The sequence below is a fragment of the Lytechinus pictus genome, chromosome 1 (assembly GCF_037042905.1).
Source record: "Lytechinus pictus isolate F3 Inbred chromosome 1, Lp3.0, whole genome shotgun sequence".
NCBI classification, from domain to species: domain Eukaryota; kingdom Metazoa; phylum Echinodermata; class Echinoidea; order Temnopleuroida; family Toxopneustidae; genus Lytechinus; species Lytechinus pictus.
In genome coordinates, this window is record NC_087245.1 from 40,826,813 (window position 1) to 40,852,332 (window position 25,520).

The window sequence follows — 25,520 nt, forward strand, 5'->3', positions numbered from 1 at the left end:
AAAGGTAACCTCCATCATAGATACAAAATATTCATCACAGAATGGTACACAATTCAGAAGCAAGAATCAAATCAAATCAAATCAAATCAAATGTTAGTGAAATTTAATACACAAGTATTGCAAATAACAACAATAGTTCAACTAATATAATACAAATCATGATGATAAAACAAATTAGCATTTATCAAAACACATAGCAATACAAAAATAGGACCATTTTGACCTCCATGCAATTCAGAATACTGTGTTTGCCCCATGGAAAAACAAGGCAAAAGCGATTTTTTGTCTCGCCCACTTATGAAAATAACCAGAAATATTGTGATTTGCGAGGGCACGCAACAGAATTGTATCGAAACTTCATTGTGAAATGACTGGGATGGAATAACACTTGTCATAAGAGCCTTGCACTTAAACTTTAACCTGAAAATGGCCTTTGACCTTACCATGTGACCTCCGACTGCAGCATAAGATGCAGGTCCCCCAAGTCCATCTACCACGCAAGTTTGGTTGAAAAGTGACTTACGGTTGCAGAGTTAGGTGTCATAAAAAGCTCAAAAGATCCCTGGAAATCCCCATTCACTGTTATATCAAAGGGATGATCCAGGCTAGAAATATTTATATCTCACTTAATAGAGTAAAATTCAGAGCAAAATGCTGAAAATTTCATCAAAATCGGATAAAAAATCAGAAAGTTATTGAATTTTAAAGATTTGCATTATTCCGGTGAAACAGTTCTAGACATGTCTTCATGAATATTCATTAGGTGGGCTGGTGATGTCATATCCCCACTTGTTCTTTTGTATTTTATTATATGAAATTAGGTTTATAGGTTTATTTAAAACTTTTCTACCAAGAACTAAAACAATGGATTGACAACTGATTAAATGCATAAGTTATTTATTGCCGCAACTTTAATTTCATCATAATGGAGACGCACCATTTATACATGTATGAAAAAATGAAACATTTATGATTTCATGTAATAACGTACGAAAAAGGAAAGTGGGGATGTGACATCATCAGCCCACCTAATGAATATTCATGATGATGTGCATATAACTGTTTTCACAAAATATTGATAAACTTTAAAATTCAATAACTTCGCTATTTGTTATCCGATTTTGATGAAATTTTCAGCATTTTGCTCTGTGAATTTTATTCTATTAATTTAGCTATAAATATTTTCAGCCCGGACCATCCCTTTAAAGCTTATCAAATGTAGCAGAATTAAGGCAGTATGTTGTGAAAAGTAGCCCCCAAAAGTAAAAAAAAATATGCCTGGTGTGCCCTCACAAGATCAAAAGATGTATTGTACATTCATCTTGTATGTTTATGTTAGATACATTTTTTTAATCAATCAAATTATTAGAATAAATGGCAAATGGGAGAGATGTCTTTACTTTTGCCAATTTCTAAAGTCTTAGGCCCGTATTCTGAAGTCAGGTTTAATCTAAACTCTGGCTTTCAGTTGTGGTTTAACTATGGAAAGCCAGTTGTTACATAAATCTCTAACAGTAGAGGTTCAACGTATCAGCTCATTTTTTTAATATATTTTTTTTACTCTTAAACCAATTACTGACATCATAGCATTATTATAATACATTCAATCAAGAAGAGGGTCCCTTTTCACTAAACACATTTAGAACCAGAAGCTAGACATGCAAGAAACATGTGTTTTTGGTCGGTAGCTTATAACAGATTGCAACTTGCCACTGATGTCATGCTGTGTGAAACAAGGCCCTCTAGTAGGGATGCGAACCTTATAAACAGCATTGCATTCATTCAACTGACAACATACATCGTTGTAAATCAATTTCAATAGAGCCATTAGACATGGTCCTTTCAAAGATGATATGCAACTGATAATAATAATATGCAACAAATATATAGCGCTTATTACAATGTTTCTACAAGTGCTGGATACTATTTACCATGGCTTTAGCATGCCTACTCTGATCAAATGCTTCCATTTCCTACACCTGGGTGGAGGGTGGCAAATAAAGATAAACGTCTTGTCAAAGGACGCGAGTGCTGCGGTGGGATTCCAACCACAAACCTTGTGGTTCGAATCCGGAGAGTAATCCACTGAGCCACAACACCTCTAACTCTACTAATAGTGCGTGCGATACATCACCTTATCATGATTTTAAAATGGGTTGTTATCCAATACCCATATATAATAATAATAATAATAATAGACAGTTCTTGTATAGCGCATAACACATTATAAATAACGTCTCTATGCGCTTCCAAAGGACTTGGATATTATTACCCTGGCTTTAGCCTCGCAGCCTTTTACAGCCTGGGGCATTTCAAGGAATAAATTCCTGCCAGGTACCCATTCACCTCACCTGGGTTGAGTTTAGTTATATACAAGGCATGCATTGCTAAAAATGATTACGTACATGTACCTCATGAAAGGTAACAGTTTATATAGATAGATAGATAGATCGAAGTGAAGGTTTAAAATTCTACAAAATAATTAATGTATTACACATTGGATGATTTCCTATTTGGTGTTGACTTTTTGGCGCTAGTGTGGAGCAATCTTTTACATTAGCAAAGCACTAAACTTTAAATGAGGCTGGTCCTGGGATGAACCTTGCTAGGTGTTGAGCTACCAATAATGTGATTATGGATCATATATGACAACTCAAACTAGATATAGACCTTAGGCATGTGATGTTATAATCTCACAGCGCCCTCCCTCAGAGGATATAGGAATACGCATGATCAGAGTTGTCAGAGATGCTCCAGCTACAGATCACCAACGCATGCAAGTAAATGGCTTCAGCCTCTAAGATGGCGGCGCAGTGATGTCAATACATAAGGCATAATGGAGCTGGGGAAGGTTAACTGAATTAACGCTTCAAACACCAACACCAGAAAAACACTAAACCCGAAAACACAGAAAGGAACATCATCCACTGAAATCAGGTCGAAGCCCACAGATCCATGAATTAGTCATTTTCACTTTTCAGCCAACTTTTTCTTCCATGAATTCAGCAATGTCCAAGGGGTGCATTTTCACAATGCAGCTTGTCATTAATTTTCACTGATGAATATGACATCAGCCAATCAGATGTCAAGATTTCAGTAGCTTAAAACAAGTCTTTATTCAAAATCACAGACAAACTGCTCTGTGGAATGATCCCAGGGAGGCACACTGATCTTTCAAGGAGACACAAGAAAATTTGCAATCACAGCTCATATCATCAGCGGCCCGTCTTACAAAGGGTTACGAATGATCCAATCAATCGTAACTCTATGGAAATCCATTAGTTTCATAATTTTTTCTAGATGAAATTTTAAGATGTCCTTTGTAAACAAAGGCGAACACACCAAATTGTCAATAAAACAATGAATGTATGTAATTTACGTCATATCTAGAAAACATTTTGAACATTCATGCATTTTAGATGTTGACTTTGCTGGCCGTCCATAGTTGTGATTGATCAGATCAATCGCAACTCTTTGTAAGACGGGGCCCTGATTATACATCATTTCACTTTCAAATTAGAAGACAAAATATATAATGCTTATATGGAAGGTGTTCAAACAAATAAAAAATAAAATCATTTTTTTGTACATCAATATACACATTTTTACTAAACTGAACAAAAATTATAATCAGACTGCTCATGAAGCATTTAACATTAAGTTCACTTTCACGTAGTGCAACCACAGCAGCAAAGTTTCTTGGTGCTTTGGATTCTTATCTGTCATCAAAATCTGGCTTGCCCGCCCACCCTGTTGGGAACCCATTTAACACCTTGGCGTTAGGTTTTAATACGTGAATAACGGAATACTAACATCGGGAGACGTCGTGGTATAGCATGAAGAACGACAAGGTGCCCTCGACGTGTAAACATCTTGCTGTAACAATTACAATTCTCACCTTTCCCACCTAGCCTAGCACCCTTTGGCAAGGCATCATACCACATTTTGCCACTCTCCACCCAGGTGTTAAATGGGTACCCGGTAGGATGTGAAAGCATATGTAGTATGCCTAGCAATGGTTGGAATACTCCCCAGGGAGTAGAGAAAGTGCATACATTCTATACAAGCGAGGACCTAACAACCAGCGTACAAAGATGTAAACCACTAAGAGATGTAACAGTTGTTGTGAACTTGTGATGTACTTGTTTTAAATGCTATATCAAAAGTGGAATATTGTTATTATTATCTTCATTTATTACAGAATACAATGTTTCTTTCTTTACTTTGTTAACTGAGAGAACTTGAAGGCAGCGGCAGCCTCATTGGACTGTATTCTGAAGTCGGGTTTAATCTAAACTCGGGTTTAAAGTTGTGGTTTAAGTATGGATAGCCAATTATTACATAAATCACTTACAGTGGAGATATATTTCAACTAATTTGGCTCTCACATCATTCATAATTGTCTAGGAAGTATAAATAGATGATCGTCTTTACCATCAATGAATCAGGAAAGAGCACAATAAATATAAGAAACATGCAACGAAATACTTCACACTTTTGGCTTCCCATAATTTTAGCACAGAGTTAGACCATGGTCTAAGTTAAACCTGACTTCAGAATACGGGCCATTGGATTTATGCAGCACTTTTATCATCACTCACTTTATGAAAAGGGGAGGGAGCAAGAAAGAGAGAGAGAGAAAGGGAAAGAGACTGACTCTATCTTTCTAATGAATATAACTCTAAATCAGTTATAGTCACAATGTCCAATAAATAATGACGCCCATTACAACTCTACAACAAAACAATCAAACCTGTTACAAAACCCTATACTGTCCCCAAATCCACGGACCAAGCAAATGTGCTTCACCCACTTCAGCGGGTGTTTCATAAAGCTGTTCGTAAGTTAAGAACGACTTTAAGAACGACTGGTGAACCTTTCTTACGCGCGTAACCATCGCCAATGAATATACCATTTACCACAATAAAGGATTACCAGTCGTTCTTAAAGTCGCTCTTAACTTACGAACAGCTTTATGAAACGGCCCCCTGGGGCCTATAACACAAAGCTTAGTAATCGTTGTAAAACTTTTTTTTTACAATTGATTATGCTGACTACCACGCATAATCAATCATGATAATCAAGCATACGATTAATCGCTAACCTTTGTGTTACGGAACCCCGGTTATAAGAACAGGCTCAAAGCCTCTTTGAAACAGATTTGATTACACTTGAACATATTACGAATGAGAGGGAGAGGGAGAGAGGGTTAGGACACACATGCTAGCTCCAAGGTCAATTCACAGAGATTAAGACGGTTCTCTCCTAACGTGAAGCCCTGTGGGGAAAAAATGCCTTCAGTGCTCCATGAATCTGACGGCTCTGTTGGAGCGTCGCACCTCTCTCATCGCCTCCTCTTGATACCGACAAACAGCACCATCTCAGTCCATCTTGAGGTTGATGTAGATGTAACGGATGAAGCGCAGCGAGGCGAAGAACGACACGGTGCCGAGCATCAGGAAGAAGATGTAACAGAAGAGAAGTGTGTAGCCGAAGAACTCGATGGTCTGCAGCCCTCCGGACATGCTGGAGCGCTTGTTGTAGTAGAAGATAGCATAGAAGAATACAAAACCACCAGTAGACCTGTGATACCATGAAGATAAAAGGATGGATGATGACTAGATTCAAGTGCCTTTGGACGTGTCACTTACGAATCTGTAGCAATCCTTTCAAACTGCACCAAATCAACACAAAGTTATAGCCATAGAGCCTAACTCATAGACAAAGCAAACAGAAAACTTTCAGAACCTCCAGACATAGGCCTAGATGTAGTGCCATCTATCTTGATATAATTTATGCTCATGCAGGGCCTAGCCTGTGGAATTCTCTCCCAGAGTTTGAAAACCCAGACTTCAGTGACCACCTTCAAGGGCAACCTGAAAACATACCTGTATAAGAGTGCTCTTTGATAGACATTGACTTATTGTTAAGACATGTATTCTATGTAAATAGTTTTCGTTGTTCTGCTCTGAAGCGCCTTGAGCATCTAATCAAGATGGAAAGTGCGCTATACAAATCTCATGTATTATTATTATTTCGAGGCACACTATTATTATGACTCATGTTTTAGCTCGAGAGGATTCCAGCGCTCAGTGCATTCCGCTGCATGGGTCACCCATTTATCTCACCTGGGTTGAGTGCAGCAGGATATGAGTAAATGAATGAATGAACGAATGAATAATGAAATAAATAAAAGAATACTCACCCTGCGCTGAAGATGGACCTCCACCACCATCTGTAGTCTTCGTTGGACAGCTGGAAGTAGGTGAGGGCGACGGAGATGCACGCCGTCACGCTCAGGAGGATAGCATACACTACAAACAGAATACCATACAGGGTGTACTGCTCCCGACCCCACAGAGTTGCAAAGATGTAGTAAAGCTCAACGGATATGGCACTGAGAAAAATAAATATTAAAACAAATAAATATTGACAAAAAGGAAAATAATGTAAGCAATATATGATATGATTTCTGTATATTCTGAGGTGAAGTTAGTATAAATTAATATACCAAGCATCTATACTATATAGGAAAATAATTATATAGTTTGAAAATAGATCACTTGTAGCCTAATTCATAGCAAATGATATGGTTCTCCTTAACAACCTACAATTAAACTATTTGAGAGCTTTCTCGATATACTGAAATGTAATACACAAGAACCATGTCATTAATCATCTTAATAAATCCCGAACAAGGCTTGGACTTGAGAAAATCTGGGGGAAGTCGTCGTTATTTACCTGAAAGGCAGGAATCCACCCACAATGCAATGCATGAGCCAGGAGCGATACCAGGGCACGGAGGGAATTTCCCTTGCGATGTTTTTCGTTCTGCAAGGAGCATCGAACCCATCGGCCATGTTCTTACCCATAATGCCTCCCATAACGGTCAAAGGGAATCCAACTGAAAAATAAAAAAGTCAAAGAAGTGGAATAAAATACAGGCATGGGAATGAGAGAAAAAAAGAAATCTTTGTTACACTTAGACCGTGAAACCTTTTTTTATACAAGCCTGTCAGATCTTTATTCATAGAGAAATATGCGCTGCAACTGCAACAGCACCAGCTACAACGAAGGTCTGACAAATCTTGCAGCCTAGCAAGCAAAACTTAACAAATACAAGTAAATTTTTGTGATTGTGTAGAAAGATCATATTTCTCATGTCTACACACAATTCAGATGAACCTTTTTAGTTATCTTATTCATAAAGATATGATTATTTTGACTTTCATTGGCTGAAATTGATTTATTTTAACTACATATGCTTCCAAAACATTCTGCACTAAATTTAGCCCCCAAAAATGAGAGAAAGAGAAAAAAAAGTTTAAACAAGTGGAATGCCTCTGGCGGTCTCACCTGCATCACGCGATTCAATATTATATAGCAGCAGTGCTGACTTTGAAAACTACTATAACTCGTACAAGATGTTCAGTGATACTTGGTTACTCTTATTTCCACGTTTTATGAACTAGACCAATACACTTACAGAGATATGATGGTAATTCAACAAATACCTCCAACGTGGCCAAAGTTCATTGACCTTACATGACTTTTGACCATGATCATGTGACCTGAAACATGTCTGCGATACATGTCTGTTGAATAAACAATTAAATGAATGAATGAAACAGAACGGGAAAAATACCCACGTACAGACAATATTTTTTTTAACCTTAGGCATCGATACTTACCACATAACCATATCATAAGTAGTAATTGATATCAAGAGTATGATATATGCATAAATCAGCATAATTAAGTGATATACAGGTAATATTAATTTTTGAAGCAATACTTACCACATATCCATATCATAAGTAGTAAGAGGACTGTGGTGAATGGTAGGGCCATCGTTGAATCCCAGTACAAAGCTACAGAGTTCACTATACTCCAGATAATGAATGATGGAACTGTGAAAAAAAAATTATTTGAAAAAAAAAGTATAGATAATCAGTTACTTGTGATCTCCTTGTTTATAGACACAGTGACACGACATTTGCTCATGTGACTATTGCTCCGGGCTTGATTTCGTCTAAGATGAAGGTTAAAGTTTAGGGCTGCAATAAGGTTATATGTTAGGTTTAGGTGTAGGGTAGTGTATAGTGTTAAATCCAGGGTTGAAGTTGGCTATTCCATTAGTGTGTTAAATTTAGAGTGGAGCAATTGTCGCAGGAGTAAATGTCAACCAAAGACACAGTCAAATTTATAGGTATTGTAAATGTCAAAAGGAAACATACAGTCTAGATAGGATTGTTAAATATGACATGTTTTGATAAGAAAGAGCATGTAAGTCTTCAATATCACTGAATATTTTTTGAATGAAAATTATAATTATGATACATTCATTGTGGATTTTACTGTATTTCATTGACAGCACAGGTAATCTAACCTAAGCAACTTTTTTTCTAATAAAACATACCTTGCCTATTGTTGACAAGTGTGTGTGCGCCAGAGGTATATTGAACATCTATCTTCTTCTAAGTCCACTTGACCGCAAATAAGGCAATTATTAGATAAAATCTGACATATATACATCTACCACTAATTTTAACAAAGCATTTGAGGTTATATTCATTTTCAGGCACTTTTGGATATTCCTTATGATGGAAAGCACTACTGGTAACTGAGCATATTTTTTTGGCTAATCCTAATTTCCAATTAACATATCCTTTGAATGATCAAGTAAGTGAATGCCAATGATATTCTGGTTAGATAGTAAACACCTACTAATACCTCGGTCACATTTGCTTTACGGCGACCGTACGGCAAGTCGAAAACAGCCGTTTTATTCATTTTTTTTTCAAACCACCTTTATGTAGCTGGTGCAAAAAATGTTAAAACGGCTGTTTTCGACTTGCCGTAGAGCAAATGTGACCGAAGTATTAGCTATACAAACCCTTCACTCAAGGAAAGTGACCTGAATATGCAGCCTACGGTCCCTGCCACTGACTTGCGTACAGAAGGCACCTTTCATTCAGGTTGAAACAAAAAGTTTCAATAGTGCTAGTTTTGTGTGAAGACCCACTTGTTAATAATTAGTTTTAAATCAGGGTCTGTGCCTGTAGACTAGAAAACACCAGGGAAATGTAATTGATTCAAAGAATGAAATCAAACTTACCTGAGAACATACTAGCTGTTAGAATTAGATTCCAAACCCAGTTCTCTCCTCCTATTTGTTTGTACATATTACTCGATGTATAGCCTGATACACCTGTGTAAAAAACAAATTCGAAATCACAACTTCAGGTAATAAACTTGTGAAAGAATATTGTAATATATACATCCACTGGGAGTATTGTAGTATCATATATGAATATATATATATATGAATATATATATATATAACAAATGCAAATGGGTTTACCTATAGATAGCCCAGATACACAGTAAACATGAGAAATACACAATATAATGACATTTGGCCATTTTGGCTTCACATATTTACATAGACCATGGCTCATAGTTCATAATAGGGGCTAAGGTATTTATGAAACATATGTACATCACTAAAATCATTACTATGAATATCCCCCATCATGCAACACAGAAGAAATGTAATTCTTCACATCGCCCATAAAAAATAGTATTTGGGGACATAGTAATCAATTTTCGTACATAGACAATTGAGTGTCCAAGATGCCATCTCCCACATAATTGAGGCCAGAAGTTTGAGTGCACCCAGGAAATTCAAAGAAAAGTTGACACTTGCCAAACATCATAAAATTAACTGTATCTTATAAAATATTTGTGCTATCATGACAAATATGATGTCAAACAAATGAGTATGTCATGCCCCTTCATCACATTGCTTTGTCGTCAGGAGCTGAAAATATTTAGGTGTCATTTTCCCCCTAAAAATAGAAATTTGACAAAAACATTTCATATTTGTGCTATTTACTTCTCAACACAAACATTTCAGATTACACCGTTTTGTTCAGTGGTGATAGAAAATGTAATATTCATCATAGATTTGACATTTATGAAACGATGTTTGAAAATAAAGTAACAAACAATAGAATACAGTTCGCACGAATATTACTCTTTTTCTTCAAAGAAAATTTCACCTGAAATATACTTAAATCCCAACGGCATGCAAATCATGTGAAAGAGCTTAATACGCTCTTTCATTTGATACCAAATTCTTCATGGTACAGTATTTAAATTTCTGAAGATGTAGTAAATTTCAAGCTGTTTGGCAAGCAAACAAATTTCACTGAATTCCATGGTGTACATAAACTTTTGGCCTCAACTGCACATTGTCAACAGATCTTTCAATGTAATTTCATAGACAGGGCAATTCCATAGGTTGGTGGACATGAGCTCAATGTGTCTTTGTACTGTATAGCCCATCTGAACTGTAACGTGAGTAACCACTTTATCTGCACCCCTAGTGAAAACCATGTGTTCTTTTTTTTAATAATTATATACAAATTTGTCTCCCTAATATACTTCTTTGAAATGGATATAATCAACTGTCATAAAAGCCTTGTATGAGGACACTTTTCACTTATGTCCACTTTTCATTTTATGCATGTCCAAATCATGTAACATGAGTAACCGACACATTTCAAAGGTTTGCCAGGAGCATAATGAAATTTCCCAAGTTTTGTTTTTATACAAAGGATAGTCAGACTGCGTACTATGTTGTGATAAAGAGATGTTTAGTTCCTATCAATAATAATGGAGTTACAGCTCCAAGTATGAGTCAAGGTGTCTCCAAATGTAACGTGGGTAACCGTGGAATAGACCAGACACACTATAAAACCATTTCATTTTTTGTTATTGTCAATGGTTTAAAGAGCATAGTAAATTCAATGACACTTGATCCCTCCTGTTGTTAATTTTCTGGGAAAAAGCATCAACGATGACCTTGCATGATAACTGCACCTGCTGTTGATAAAATACCAGGTACCTGCAAAAAATATCCAATCCCATGGTTTGTATATTTCTGCATGAAATCTATTAAGCATATGTACTCACCCTAATAATATGAACAACAAAACGGGTGTGTATCACACTAACAGTGAATTTTCAACTCCATATTTCACTATTTGCTAAAAGGTCAATTCAAATACTACATTCAAACGAAATGAAATGGAGCTGGTGTTTGTATTTGGCCAGTTATTGAATCATATCTATATGTAGCTTCCATACTTGCACAGAGACATATACAGAAATAGGGACAAATAAACTGGTAAGACCAAGTGGTTTTAAGGTTTTTGAAAAAAGAAGAAAAATTAGTAAATCAAACATAAATTGTCACCGTTTCACAAAACTTCCCGAGATGATTTCAAGAGACAGAATCCTTTTTTTAAATGAATGTGTTTAAATACTCTTTTGGAAAAAATGAAAGTATATGATTGAATTCAACTGAATACCATGATAGTAGAGTATCTTCTAAGGAATTGAGTGAGACTGCTAAAGAACTGCAATTTTGTGACATGACAGACATTTGGCAGTCTATTTTAAATATTTTCTTTAAAGGGGGAGTGAACTGACTAATCATTTGTGTGGTCCCTAATTGACTGCGTGTTATAAATAGCTAGTCTAAAAACTATACATTTTGAGATTTTGAGAGGAAAGTACTTTTTTTGCTACCCGTGAACATAATTAGTGTGGTATGAATATATTGAGTGGTGAATTAGTGTGCTATCATTCAAATTGGCCTATATTATAAGACTAGAGAGCTCAGAATGCCACATAATAGTTGAATAAATGAGGTAGCGCTATTAAGGCTACTTGTTTGTTTGTGCTTTAAATCTTGGATTCTGGGGAGCGTTTCATGAAAGGACTAGTCGGACATTTTATCCGACATGTCCTGCATCATCCGACAGTTACCATAGTAACAGTGCTTCTCAGCCAATCAAAATCAAGGAAAAATGTCAGACAAAAATGTTGATGAAACGCTCTCTACCTCTCGGGACACTTTGTGAAAAAGAATACGACATAGAACATTTGATCATTAGCTAAATGTCCCAAGTGGGTAGTAGACCAAGCGATGATTGGACCGGACGGCAAATTAGACCAAATGGATGTAAACCATCCATTGTCAGCTGATTTCATCAAATGCATTAGACTTTTCTGTTTATGCACTATTTAATCTAATGTGATTTACAATTAATTTACATCCAAAACTCCTTTACTCAATTTGATTTATTATATTGATTTCTTCGTTTTGTGTAATTTATGTACTGCATGTATTGTTTACTCTTTGTATGTTATTGTATGTAATTGTAAACATATTATTTTAGCCATTGGCTGCTGATTGTGTGAATCATTATCAATTCACCAGTTCTTTACTATACCATACCATACCATACTATACCATACTATACTATACTATACTATATCAGAGCTGCCAAGTTGTATTTTGCATTTTCAGTATTCTTATCCCCCAAAATCAGTATTTTGACAAAAAATCAGTATTTTTACAGTGTGAGATAAATATTTTGTATTTTCCCCCAAAAAGTGTATTTCATAATAAAATGCTTGGCGCACTTGCCCATCACGGCGCTCAAGCTGCATGCAAGCTAAAATGCGCACTGCTCTTACAGATGAAAAAAACAAACCATTGAAACATGTGTATATCTCACCCTGGTTTTAACAAAATGATTTAAAACAAAACAAGTTACCTGAAATCACATTGATCTAATAACCATATTTGTGTACGCTTTATGAAATAGAGACATATAGAGATGATTTTTCTCAAAAAATTACGATTTTTACAAAAAACGTATTTTTTAAAGAAAAAACGTACTGCCGTATTTTGGTTGCAAAAACGTACTAAATATGGCTAAAACGTACTGGTTGGCAGGTCTGCTATGCCATACTATACTTACATGAGGTAAGGGCATACAACAGAATGAAGGCTGTGTTCATTGACCCATGGCGATGGACGTTGAACATGCCACACAGAGCCATTAATATAAGACAAGTAGCAAGGGTAAGGAACTGCATTCCAACACCTAGTAAAGACAAGATGATATGGAAAATGATCATTGTAAATGAATTCGAATCCCAGAATTCGTAGGACCTAAGAAAATGATTTGGGTTAGTCTCTAGTTCTAGAAACAACTAAACAAAGACGCTATCATTTTTTTTTTGTCCTTGTCAAGATTCAGATTGAATATGCTATCTTATTCACCGGTGCACGCTAGATACTGATTGTCAATAATTAACTTCCCCTGCAAGCCTTAACATTCTATTATCAAGATAAGTAACAAACATGAAAATCACTGTATATCAATATGCATAAATCTGGTGAGTTTCCTTAAAGGTCAAGTCCACCCCAGAAAAATGTTGATTTGAATCAATAGAGACAAATCTAACAAGTATAATGCTGAAAATTTCATCACAATCGGATGTAAAATAAGAAAGTTGTGACATTTCAAAGTTTCGCTTATTTTTCACAAAACAGTTATATGCACAACTCAGTGATATGCAAATGAGAGAGTCGATGATGTCCATCACTCACTATTTCTTTTGTTATTTATTGTTTGAATTATGCAATATTTGAAATTTTACAGAATTGACAATAACGTAGAACTTGACTGAGCCACATAATGTTAAACAATGTTAATTCAACATGTTCCAGGAGGAATAAAACTCGATTTCACATGACAAGGGGGAGAAAATCAAAATATTTCATATTTCTTATAGTAGAATATAAAAGAAATAGTGAGTGGGTGATGTCATCAGTCCCCTCATTTGCATACCAACCAGGATGTGCATATAACTGTTTTGTGAGATTATTTTACATCCGATTTTGACGAAATTTTCAGTGTTTTATTTGTTGGATTTTTCTCTTTTTATTCAAATCCACTTTTTGTTGTGGTGGACTTGTCCTTTAATGCAGTCATTGCACGGATTGCTGTGCAATCACATACCATAGGTCAAAGGAATCTCTGTTACACATTGACTTTAAATTTCTCCGGATATCATGAAAAGAATATTAGATATTGCAAGTAAACCAGGTGACAATATAACATATACTTTTTTCCATTTCAGATCATTATCAATGTTTGCTACTAAAACTAGAAAAGAGCTATAAGCTTGTAAATTTTCTTACTTTCAATGTATAAATTTGGGATGGGTTTGATGAATAGCAGTCTCTCAATTACAATATACTGACCCCCCCCAAAAAAAAAATGGAGATATATATTGAAGATCCATCATTACCAGGCTTTACTTTGCAGCTTATCTCCCCCCCCCGAACTTGATATAATTGTTACCTTTAAGATTGAAATCAGTTCTAAAAGACCCCTAGAATTAAAACAAATGTGACTGTGTGACTGAATCTAATGACCATTTCAAGGGTTTTGTGCCCTTAAATATTTCACACAAAAATAGCTGTTTAGCAATATGCAATTAAAGTAGTTAATTTTTAAGACTTATCATCATTTTCATCATCATGGTCATCCTCATCATCATCATCATCATCATCACCACCACCACCATCACCACCACCACCACCACCACCACCACCATCACCGTCATCACCACCACCACCACCACCATCATCATCACCACCACCACCACCACCACCATCACCATCATCATCACCACCACCACCACCACCACCACCACCACCACCACCACCACCATCACCATCATCATCATCATCATCACCATCCTCCTCCTCCTCCTCAGAGCCTCTGTATACCTAATATTGAGCACAGCAGGCTCTTGTATGGAGGGAATCTAAAAACATCTGTGTGCACAATCTTCCAGCCATTTTCTTCCTGGTCTAACTCATCGGCTTCATCATCATCAAGATTGTATCTGGCAAAGTCGTTCTTCAGTACACGCATCTGAAGTGAAGGATAAAACATATTGGTGAACAATACCATTAACAGTTTCAAAATGATAAATAATCATACAAGAGACTAAAAATATTTACGTTTAATCCTAATTTATATTTCAATTTGATAAAAAATCCACATGGTCAAAACAACATCAGGAATGAAACTCAAATACCATATTAGTCAAAGACGTCGCAATTAAGATTAAATGACAGGTTTTGAATAACTTGCATTTTTTGTTGGGCAATCTTTTTTTTTCATGGTCATCTTTCAGATGTTTGGATTTTAAATAATATCTAATTGGAAATAAGAAAAATTGTACATTTGCTGATATTTTTAATGATTGATTATGCGTTGAGGATCAAACTGTCATACAATTACCCTCGTTTCATAAAGACTTGTTATCATAACAAATGCACAATTTCTATGATAAATTCACTATCAACCATTCAGATTTAAGAATTTCAGTAGCTTTTAACCGTTATTGTAATATTTTTATTACAAGTTTTATAAATGGGCCCCTGGGTACCATTCAATGAAGCTTGTCACTTGTCATCATTGCTGACATAGCAACAGACAGACCATTGCTTCTTGGACAATCAAAACCAAGGATTTTACTAAATTTGACGGAACTGACAATATAGTCAGTCAGTGCTGACAACTTGAAATAAATACTGCCTGGCAAGTATTAATATGATCATAAAAGTCATATAAGAATATTCTGAACAAATCTTGCTAGCTTAGGAATACAACCTTACAAATTCAAATATATTGGTACAATAAGAATGTCATACTTACCAAAATAATGACCACAAAACCAAGTAGAAGGAATACTAGCACCATGGAATTAATGATAGATAACCAATGAACCTGGGAAAAGTAAAACAAACAATTATATATACTTCGAAAGTAAGAAAGGCAGGAGATCTAAAACCAGAATAGAAACCCGAGTTGATAATTAGGTTCGGGTTCTGCTGGACTATTGCAGTAACACCTCATTAAAATGCAAGCGCAAGTCCACTGAGCAGATTGCTCAGTTTTGGAAATTTGCTCTAGACATGATGTAATATTTGGTCATTTGATATTGTAACAGATCTTCATATTGAATACAGAATAGTAGGATATGCATTAGGGCAGCGAGTGATTCCTCCGTAATGACAGCCAAAATCGCCTCTAACAATTGCAAATTGGAATGCTTTTGGGTGTCCATCTTTTCAAAAGATGCCCTAAGATCTCCCAAGTAGTATTCAAGAGCATTACTCATGAATACATCAAACAAATATATCAGGCTTTGAGGAAGTATAGTGGAATTATTCATCCAAGGTTGGTCTGGCAATTACTATTTTTCCCAAGGGGCGAAGCCCCGAGGGAAATATAGTAGTTTTGCCATGATTTTTACTTGGTGATTCCATAAAAGTTGTCTAAATTAACCCAGGATTAACTAAACCATGATGTCAGAATACCACCCCATAAGTGCTCAACCCACCTCCAGAGTTCTTGGGAAGAAGCTGTTGTTCTTGACCTGCTTGAGACCTCTGTCACTGTACTTCATCTTGGATTCATGCCATGTGACAGCATAGGTGAATTTTATCTGGAGAGGTGGGGAGACATCGTCAAGGCTCTGGGGCTGCTTGTCTCTCGTTGTAACATTCACAAATATGATCTGAAAGAAAAACCAGAAAAATGTACACATGAAGTTAGAAAAGTTTTAATAATGGAAGACTATATTGTGGCCAAGGCTATAGACCAGTTCGTAGTTACTCATGGACAATTTTTGGTCAAATGACCTTTTATTTCTTTCATTATGATAGGCAGATTTCAAAGCAAAATATTACGTAAGCTTGCCTTACATATCAGGATGAAGAAATTGAACAGACCAGGTGACTAGAATAGCACACCAATGAACACTTTATGAAGGTATTTGGTGCATTCCTACTTTGAATGCATATCATAGCATGTTGCACAATGTACTTGGCAAACTGTGAAAACCAGTCGTTCGTGGACGCGTTGTTGTTTTTGGTGGATGTAAATGAAAACCACAATTCAAAAGAATATATGAATAATCAAGACATCAAAGTTGGTGCTTATCTCATTAGATTTTAAACCACCGTGTCACTTTAGTACAAATTACCTTCCTCTGATCATGCGTAGAATCTTTTGATCATGCGCAGAAAGGAACTACGAACTGGCTTATTGTTAACAACTATCCTATCACTACATATACAGACCTGTTAGCAAGCATCATACGGCAGGCCCATAAAATAAATTTCTTAGTTGAAACTTTGATTGAGTATAAGAAAGACCCAGATCCATGATAGATCATTTGGAGTAAATCGAGAAAGCCGAATGATTTTTTGTGTTTGTCCAATGAGGATATTGGTCCGTTTTTCAGTCATTTGGGACACTTCCGGTTTCAATTCCAAGATATGAATTACACACAAGAAGATTGCACCATGTGCACATCTTATGCTTGAGTGAACCCCGAACTTCAAACCTTGTTTTCTCCAAAATTCTTTGCAGCCCAGTGAATTTCTTCTGCATTCAATTCAAATACTCATGTGGATTATTGCTGATCAATTTTCACAAGTTATATAATATATCATTTTAAAGCTAAGGATATGCTTTTTCAAGCTCAAATTTCAATGTCATTGTTCATTTTTGGTGAATTATTGTTGGTTTGGGGTGGCAGGTCACAAATATTATTCAAAGAAATTCAAAGAATTCAAGGAATTCAAAGAGAAACATGTTAGAAACAATTTGTAATGATTACTCGTCAGCTTCCCGCAAGAAGGGACCTATCGAAAGTTTCTTTTAAAAAATCTTTTTTTTTTATTGTTGAAATGGAAAAAGCATGTCATGAACTTTCTTCTGGTACCTTTCTCGAACCTAAATGTGACTTCATTAAGGTGTAATAAGCAAAAACATTCTAACGTGCTTTACGCGCATAGATGCATCCTTTTTCTGGTAACTGAATCGCGCACTTTGTTCCCAGACATTCTTCGTTCAACGTACTTAAGCGCATAGACCGATTCGCGCTAACCATGTTTTTCCGGGAAATGGATTGTGCATTCGCGTTAGCGACATTTTTCTGGGAACTTGATCAGTGGATTGCGTATTTTCATTCCTGGAAAATGGGCGTAGGTATTCATTCTTAAGATTAAAAGGTGTTTAGAGTGTTTTAAATAAAATCACATAATATCAATTAAGAACAAATCTTGCTTTGTCAGAAAATAATACACTAGATGCTAAAAGCACAAAAATACGGTCAAAACATAATTTGCCTTTTCTCAAAAATGTATATTTTGCACAAATGCGCACTAAGTCCCTTCTTGTGGGAAGCCGCTGATATCTAAGGTAGATGTAGAAATGTTGAGAGAAAATCAATGTTTCTGATCCACATAACTTATTAACCTCGGTAGGCTTGTCTTTTAACAATAACTTAATGTAATCAGCAATGAAATACAGAAAGAGTATATTGATTACAGAAGACTGCCCAAGTCGACATTCCATAGGTCGAATAGTCACCTAACCTGAGGCATCACTTCAAACCAGAATATGCAGAACATGTGTTAATAACATCTTCTCAGTTGAATGTCGCCGAAGTCAAACAGATATTTTCTGTCATCCCTAGAGATACCATTTAGGCAGAACCACCAGGGACCAGTGTTACAAAGAGTTGCGATTGATCCTATCAATCTCAACTATGGAAAGCTAGCAACATCAACATCTAAAATGCATGTTTGTTCCAAATATTTTCTAGGTATGATGTATATTCATACATTCATTATTCTCTTAAAGATTCAGTGTGATACTCTTTGTTTACTAGGATATTGAGCAAATTTCCTGTAGAAAAAAATTATGATATGGATGGATTTCCCTACAATTTAGATTAATTGGATCAATCGTAACTCTTTGTATGACGGGGCCCTGTAATACACTTCACTAGTACTGCATATTGAAACTATAGTGCGAGAATGTTACCTGATCTGCATTGTATTCTATGTGAAAATGATGGTGAACCCACAGGTATATCTTGTGAGTATGGGGTATGAAACCGCTCTCTTGGAAGTGACCCACAAAGCCTCGGATGGGTATTTCATCTGGAAGAAAAGAAAACACAGGTCAAGAGTGAAACAAGCAAATTGATGCAAACTGTAAGTGAACAAAAGATTCATCTACAGAGTTACAATAAAAAGCCTTTGCTATGCAGTGAAAATTGGGACATGTTTTTTTTTTTCAGGGTTCCCACAGAAATTTGAAAACAGAATTCCATGACTTTTCCATGACTAAATTGCTGCTTTCCATAACTTCCCGTGAGGTCCCGGGAGTTATGTAGAATTTGGGATGTCACAAAACTGGGAAAAATGGAAGTCATGAACACCAATTATAATAGAAGAGTATGATCACACAGTATGTGAGTTGCAAGACACAACAAACTGGAAATCTGCCATAGCCAAGAGGTAAATGCAATTCCATGACTTTTCACAAATTTTCCAAATTCCCTGACTTTCAATGACCACAAATTTTTCGAGGATTTCCATGACTGTGGGAACCCTGTTTTTTATTATTTTTTAAAAACATTATTATCTATTAAAATCTATGTAATCTGGGACTAATCAATATATAAGTAATCAAGTGTACATGTAGACAGTTGTTTCCCAATATTTCATTGGAATTTGAATTGAATGTAATATAAAAACCAATGCATTTGTAAGTAAATTCATAACTATTTATATATTGTATGAATGTATACTGATAATTCAGATGTATTTTATTTATTGTTCAGTACAGTGAAATTTCAATGCAATGCACAAAATATAAATGTGACTTTTATTCATACGATCATACATGTATGTAATTTCATAATTGCTCTTTACAAAAAAGCAAATACATGTTACATATCGATGATGCACTCACTAAACTCTTTGGCCCGTATTCTGAAGTCGGGTTCAACTTAGACCATGGTCTAACTCTGTGCTAAAATTATGGGAAGCCAAAAGGGTCAAAATTTTTATTAAGTTGTATGTTTCTTATGTTTACTGTGATCTTTCCTGATTCATCGATGGTGAAAACAATCATCTATTTATACTTCCTACACAATTATGAATGATTTGAGAGCCAAATGAGGTGAAATATCATATCTCTACCGTTAGTGATTTATGTAACAATTGGCTATCCATACTTAAACCACAACTTTAAACCTGAGTTTAAGTTAAACCCGACTTCAGAATACGGGCCTTTGTGACAGTTCACACATAGGATGAATCAATATCTGAAAGTACAGTGTACATAGTTCCTGATATACATTTGTATGTAGACTTCCGGATGCAGTATAACTCACCTACAACAAACTCAAAATAATACAATTCTTCAATGGCCTCTCTAAGCTGCTTCAGATCTGCTTCCGAGAGCTTCATATCACATAGCACCTCACTATTTGTGTTCTCTGTCATAAACACACACAAAATAAATCATTAGTTGGATGAAAAGGGGTTCAATTACATGAAAGATATTCCATAAACATTGAGGGTGTGCTTTCCCAGACATCTTTAGCGAAGAATGCAAATTTCCATATACGCAAAAATGGCGAAATCACACACCTAATTTCTTTTTCAATAAGTTTGCCAAATTTTTACAGGTGCTCAAAAGAGTTGTTATTCGTGTATGGTTGGTCCAAAAACATTTCTCACGAACGAACCTTTAGCTCACTCTGGTAACAACTGACACTGACCAAGTTTTGTGAACCACATGGATTCCTGCACAAGATATCAAAGTTGGATTTTGCCATTGCTTTTAACATGCATCTTTTGCAAATATTTGTAAGAGTAGATTGTCCAATGTTCATTACATGGTAAAACATAAAACAACAGACACATTTAGACCTTTAAATTTTCTGAAGCTTTTTTTCACTCAAATTAAACAGCATTAAGGCACATTTTTGTCAAATATTATTTATCTTCCAATGCAAGTTGTTTTGTAAGATATATTTATATTTCACTCAATCTCATAATAAATGCATGAAAAAAAAAAACATTGTCTACAACTCTTCACATACTGAAAATCAAATTACAGTATAAATATAGAAGTGAATATAACATTTTCAAAGACCTATCACAACATTTTAGTATTTCACTGTATAAAAAAAGAATTCAAACCTTTGAATTTCATCTGGTACATAGATTCTGCCATACGATCTCCATCTAAAATCTCTCCAAGTGTAAGACTTTTGGTTTCAACCTGTGATATAGAGGTGACAAAATTAATTTCACTACGAAATCTATGTTCCAATTAATACAAATTATCAATACAGAGCTTAATACCTACATGTACATGTACTTTTTGTAGCATCATGAAGATGTGAATAATGAAAACTGCACAACATTACTGTTTAGAAGTATCCCCAATGCTATGATATGCTACATGTACATGTATGATATAGAAAATGTATTTATTCAGAGTCCATCCTGCATAGATGGACTACATGTGAGTCAAATAATTCAAATATTTCCTTTAAGTTGTAGGTATTCACATGACAAGTTATCTATTGCTATATTTAGAAATATTTGAAGACAAATAAAGTCATATCATATATTTCATCAATCCTACAGATTCACAAAGTTGGAAAGTGTGCCTCTGCTCCATATCTACATGTACCGTTCTCTAGAATACCAGAATTATTGCAAGATAATCATATCTGGCCCTACAATACATATTTCCATCAAAAATTTAATTTAATTTTTAAAATATTAAACCATGCTCATATTCTTAAAATAGCAAAAAGGTTTCATTATTAACAATGCCATGCTCATGGTTAATAGATGCATTTCCAGGAGTTTTCTCAAAAAGCAAAACGTTGCATGATTGTACGTGTAATATTTAAGAAATCACTGAATCAGCCAGATTATATTCAAGGAAAGCTTCTTTCTGCATTGTCAACAATTAGTCAAATACCAAATGTGCATTTGCACCTTATGCACAACTATACCGTCACCCCCAGTCTAAAGAGCATTCATGATGTGGTACCTTTTCTGGTCTGCATACTGGCAGCTGGTAGTAGTGATATGTTTCATGAGGGTTGAAGTACGGTCCCACCTTGTTGACATACAAAGGAACCTGGAGGGAAAAAACATAAAAAGTGCTCTTAATATATACTGCTCACTGTACTAGCTGTACAGCAATGTGTCCATATTTTGAATGGTCAATGAGTAATTCGACTTAAACTTAAAGGGGAATCCAGCCTTGGCCATAAAATGCTGTGTGGGGAAGGAGAAAAATAAATGAAACAGAATGGTGAAACTTTGAAAGAAATCGGACAAGCAATACGAAAGTTATAGCTGCTTTAAAATTGAGATCATTAATACTATGTAGATTTCAAATTGGCAACTGGGTAAGTAAATTATGACAAGGGGCAAGGACAACTTTCCCATAGGCCATGTACTTTATTATCAGGGATTTGTGGTTTTCTCCTAAGTACCCATTCCCCTGGGGCAGTAATAAAAATATAACCCATGTAGTATATATTGTTTTATGTCCTCATGAAAGAAAAATATAATTTGGAATAAAACTTTTGGGAAAAATGACATTTTAGCCATAATATGTATTGGAGTACATGGAAGAGTAGTCCTTGCCTTACATCTCTATGACATCCCATATGCGGCCAATTTGAAGTCTCCATGGATATAGTGATAACCAATATTTACAACTTTTAAAAATTCATAACTTTCTTGATGTTTGTCCAATATTGTTCAAACTTTCACCTATCAACTTGTCTGATTTTTCTTTTCCTTATAAAAACAAGTTTTTATTTGGGTTGGATTCCCCTTTAAAGTCTTTATGACCACTTGATTTACATCCCAACACACACCAATGACATTATTACAGGCATAATCCCACTCCACAGCACAGGAATGACCCAATTTCTATTCCAGTTTTGTAGGCCCGTTTTGGGTAAACGTGTACACGCCCGGTCAAGTCAGAGCACGTGTACTGAATTCCATGACCGTGCACACGGTAGCATCTGTATAAAACTTGCGTGGGAGTTGTAAACAAGTGAACAATTATTTAATTGAATACAATTCTATTACCATGCTCACAGCCTCACATTAATTCTAAGTTCCCAGATGCTGCACAAGTTTTAAAATTTAATCACTAAAATTCCACTTTCATACCCACCCTTGAAGTTCTGTATTGCGCAAGAAGCCACAGCGCTCCCTCACAATGTTTTTATGAATGAAATATTGAAATCTGTCTTTGGCCGGCCTGGGGCACAGGCAGCGTGCATGAAGTTAACATACCATAGAGACAGTGACGTTATGCTTGATAAACCAATGGGCTATGAGCTTTTTGCCGCGCCTTCGTAGTACTTAACTACTACTTTAAAACTATATTTATATTTCCTCAAAATGAAACCTGTTCTGTAATTATGATGCCTATCCACCATTTGAAGTTTATTTTGATCCTAGTTAGACCCCCCCCCTCTGTTCGTGCTGAGATAATTTATGCACGATTAATTCATGAATGGAATTTATCGTCATTGATCGCGCATGCGCATTGTGCTTTAATCAAACCAGATCGAAATTGATCGGAAAGGAAAATCATGATGCAATCAAGGTAAAATAAATCTTGCTTTCATTAAAAATATTTCTTATTATGACCACAGAACATTATTTAATCTTAATATTTTAACAATAATTTGCAAATGAAAATTTTGAGCTTGATATGAAACATTGTATTTTGTTTCCATTTTTAATGTAGACATCACAAATTCCTCAATGACTGATGGGTGCACTTGTCTAAAAATATTAAATCATGTCAGGATTGATTTTCAAACATCGTCGTTGCAGAAACTCTTCTCAAGATCGTAATATCACCATAGAATACAATCTTACATGACAAAGCAGAGAAAATTACATTTGATATTCATTTCCATCAATTTGAAGCTTGTTTGTGCCCAACTCCGCATTAGAAATTAGAGCTCTGAATTGATGAATGGAAAACTATTTCATCAATCGCGCCTGCGTGATGTGCTTCTTTATCTCGGAGATGTCCAGAGTACTCACACATAACATAACTTTGCACGGACATTACCAATATTTTTAGCATGGCCATAGAATGTTATTAAATCGTAATAATTCTACAATGATTTACATCTATAACAGGGCTCCACACTAACCCTTTTTTTCTACTGGTCCAACCTATTCATGTCGGACCAGTAGATACCCAGTTTTTCCATTTTTTACTGGTCCGAACCTAAAATCTACTGGTCCCAAAAAATAAAGAAAACATTTAAAAAAGGCGCAAGTTTATTTTGCTGTCCTTTCTTGTTACCCCCCCCCAAAAAAAAAAAAAAAAATGAAGGAATGAAAGTAAAAAAAGAAAGCAAGACAGAAAGAAACAAAGAATAAAAGAAAGGAAGAAAAAATAAAAGGTAAAGAAAGGATAGCTGTGAAGGAAGGAAAAAGAAAGAACTAAAGAAAGAAGGAAAGGAAGGAAGGAAAGAAAAACAAAATAAGAAAGAAAGAACAAAAGAAATAAAGGAATGAAGGAAAGAAAGAAAAAAAGAAGGAAAGAAATGAAGCAAGCAATAAAGAAAGAAAGAACAAGACAGAAAGTAATGAAAGAAAAAAAGAAAAAAGCAATGAAAAAAGAAAGGGCAAAAGGAGAGATGGAAAGAAGGAAAAAAGAAAAAGAAAGAAAGGAAGGAACAAAGGATTGAAAGAAGGAAGAGAGGAATTAAGGAAGAAATAAAGAAAAGGAACAAGTGGAATGCCTCTGGCCGTCTCACCTGCATCACGCGATTCAATATAGCAGCAGTGCTGATTTTGAAAACTACTATAACTCGCACAAGATGTTCAGTGATACTTGGTTACTCTTATTTCCACGTTTTATGAACTAGACCAATACACTTATAGAGATATGATGGCAATTCAACAAATACCCCCAACGTGGCCAAAGTTCTTTGACCTTACATGACCTTTGACCTTGATCATGTGACCTGAAACTCGCACAGGATGTTCAGTGATACTTGATTACTATTATGTACAAGTTTTATGAACTAGACCAACACACTTTCAAATTTATGGCTGTAATTCAACAAATACCCCAATTTGGCCAAAGTTCATTGACCCTAAATGACCTTTGACCTTGATCATGTGACCTGAAACTTGCACAGGATGTTCAGTAATACTTGATTACTATTATGTCCAAGTTTCATGAATCAGATCCATAAACTTTCAAAGTTATGATGGTAATTCAACAGATACCCCCAATTCGGCCAAAGTTCATTGACCCTAAATGACCTTTGACCTTGGTCATGTGACGTGAAACTCATGCAGGATGTTCAGTGATACTTGATTAACCTTATGTATAAGTTTCATGAACTAGGTCCATATATTTTCTAAGTTATGATGACATTTCAAAAACTTAACCTTAGGTTAAGATTTTGATGTTGATTCCCCCAACATGGTCTAAGTTCATTGACCCTAAATGACCTTTGACCTTGGTCATGTGACATGAAACTCAGGCAGGATGTTCAGTAATACTTGATTAACATTATGGCCAAGTTTCATGAACTAGGTCCATATACTTTCTAAGTTATGCTGTCATTTCAAAAACTTAACCTCAGGTTAAGATTTGGTGTTGACGCCGCCGCCGCCGTCGCCGTCGGAAAAGCGGCGCCTATAGTCTCACTCTGCTATGCAGGTGAGACAAAAATGATAG

At 35.5% G+C, this 25,520-nt stretch overlaps 1 protein-coding gene across 1 annotated transcript in view; it reads right to left on the minus strand.

Annotated features, from left to right (window-relative positions):
* Nucleotides 1-880: 880 nt before the first annotated feature.
* Nucleotides 881-25,520, minus strand: part of LOC129262995 (transmembrane 9 superfamily member 1-like) — a 28,389-nt gene continuing 3,749 nt past the window's right edge. Inside the window, exons 2-14 of the mRNA XM_064103010.1 lie at nucleotides 21,825-21,914; nucleotides 20,957-21,038; nucleotides 20,143-20,247; nucleotides 18,783-18,901; nucleotides 16,288-16,464; nucleotides 15,600-15,671; nucleotides 14,663-14,810; nucleotides 12,840-12,965; nucleotides 9,119-9,211; nucleotides 7,800-7,910; nucleotides 6,742-6,904; nucleotides 6,206-6,397; nucleotides 881-5,583 (exon numbers count right to left, since the gene is read on the minus strand). Of these exons, the coding sequence (XP_063959080.1) occupies nucleotides 5,382-5,583; nucleotides 6,206-6,397; nucleotides 6,742-6,904; nucleotides 7,800-7,910; nucleotides 9,119-9,211; nucleotides 12,840-12,965; nucleotides 14,663-14,810; nucleotides 15,600-15,671; nucleotides 16,288-16,464; nucleotides 18,783-18,901; nucleotides 20,143-20,247; nucleotides 20,957-21,038; nucleotides 21,825-21,914 (1,680 nt within the window). The 3' untranslated portion in view covers nucleotides 881-5,381. The remainder of the gene's footprint in view (nucleotides 5,584-6,205; nucleotides 6,398-6,741; nucleotides 6,905-7,799; nucleotides 7,911-9,118; nucleotides 9,212-12,839; nucleotides 12,966-14,662; nucleotides 14,811-15,599; nucleotides 15,672-16,287; nucleotides 16,465-18,782; nucleotides 18,902-20,142; nucleotides 20,248-20,956; nucleotides 21,039-21,824; nucleotides 21,915-25,520) is intronic.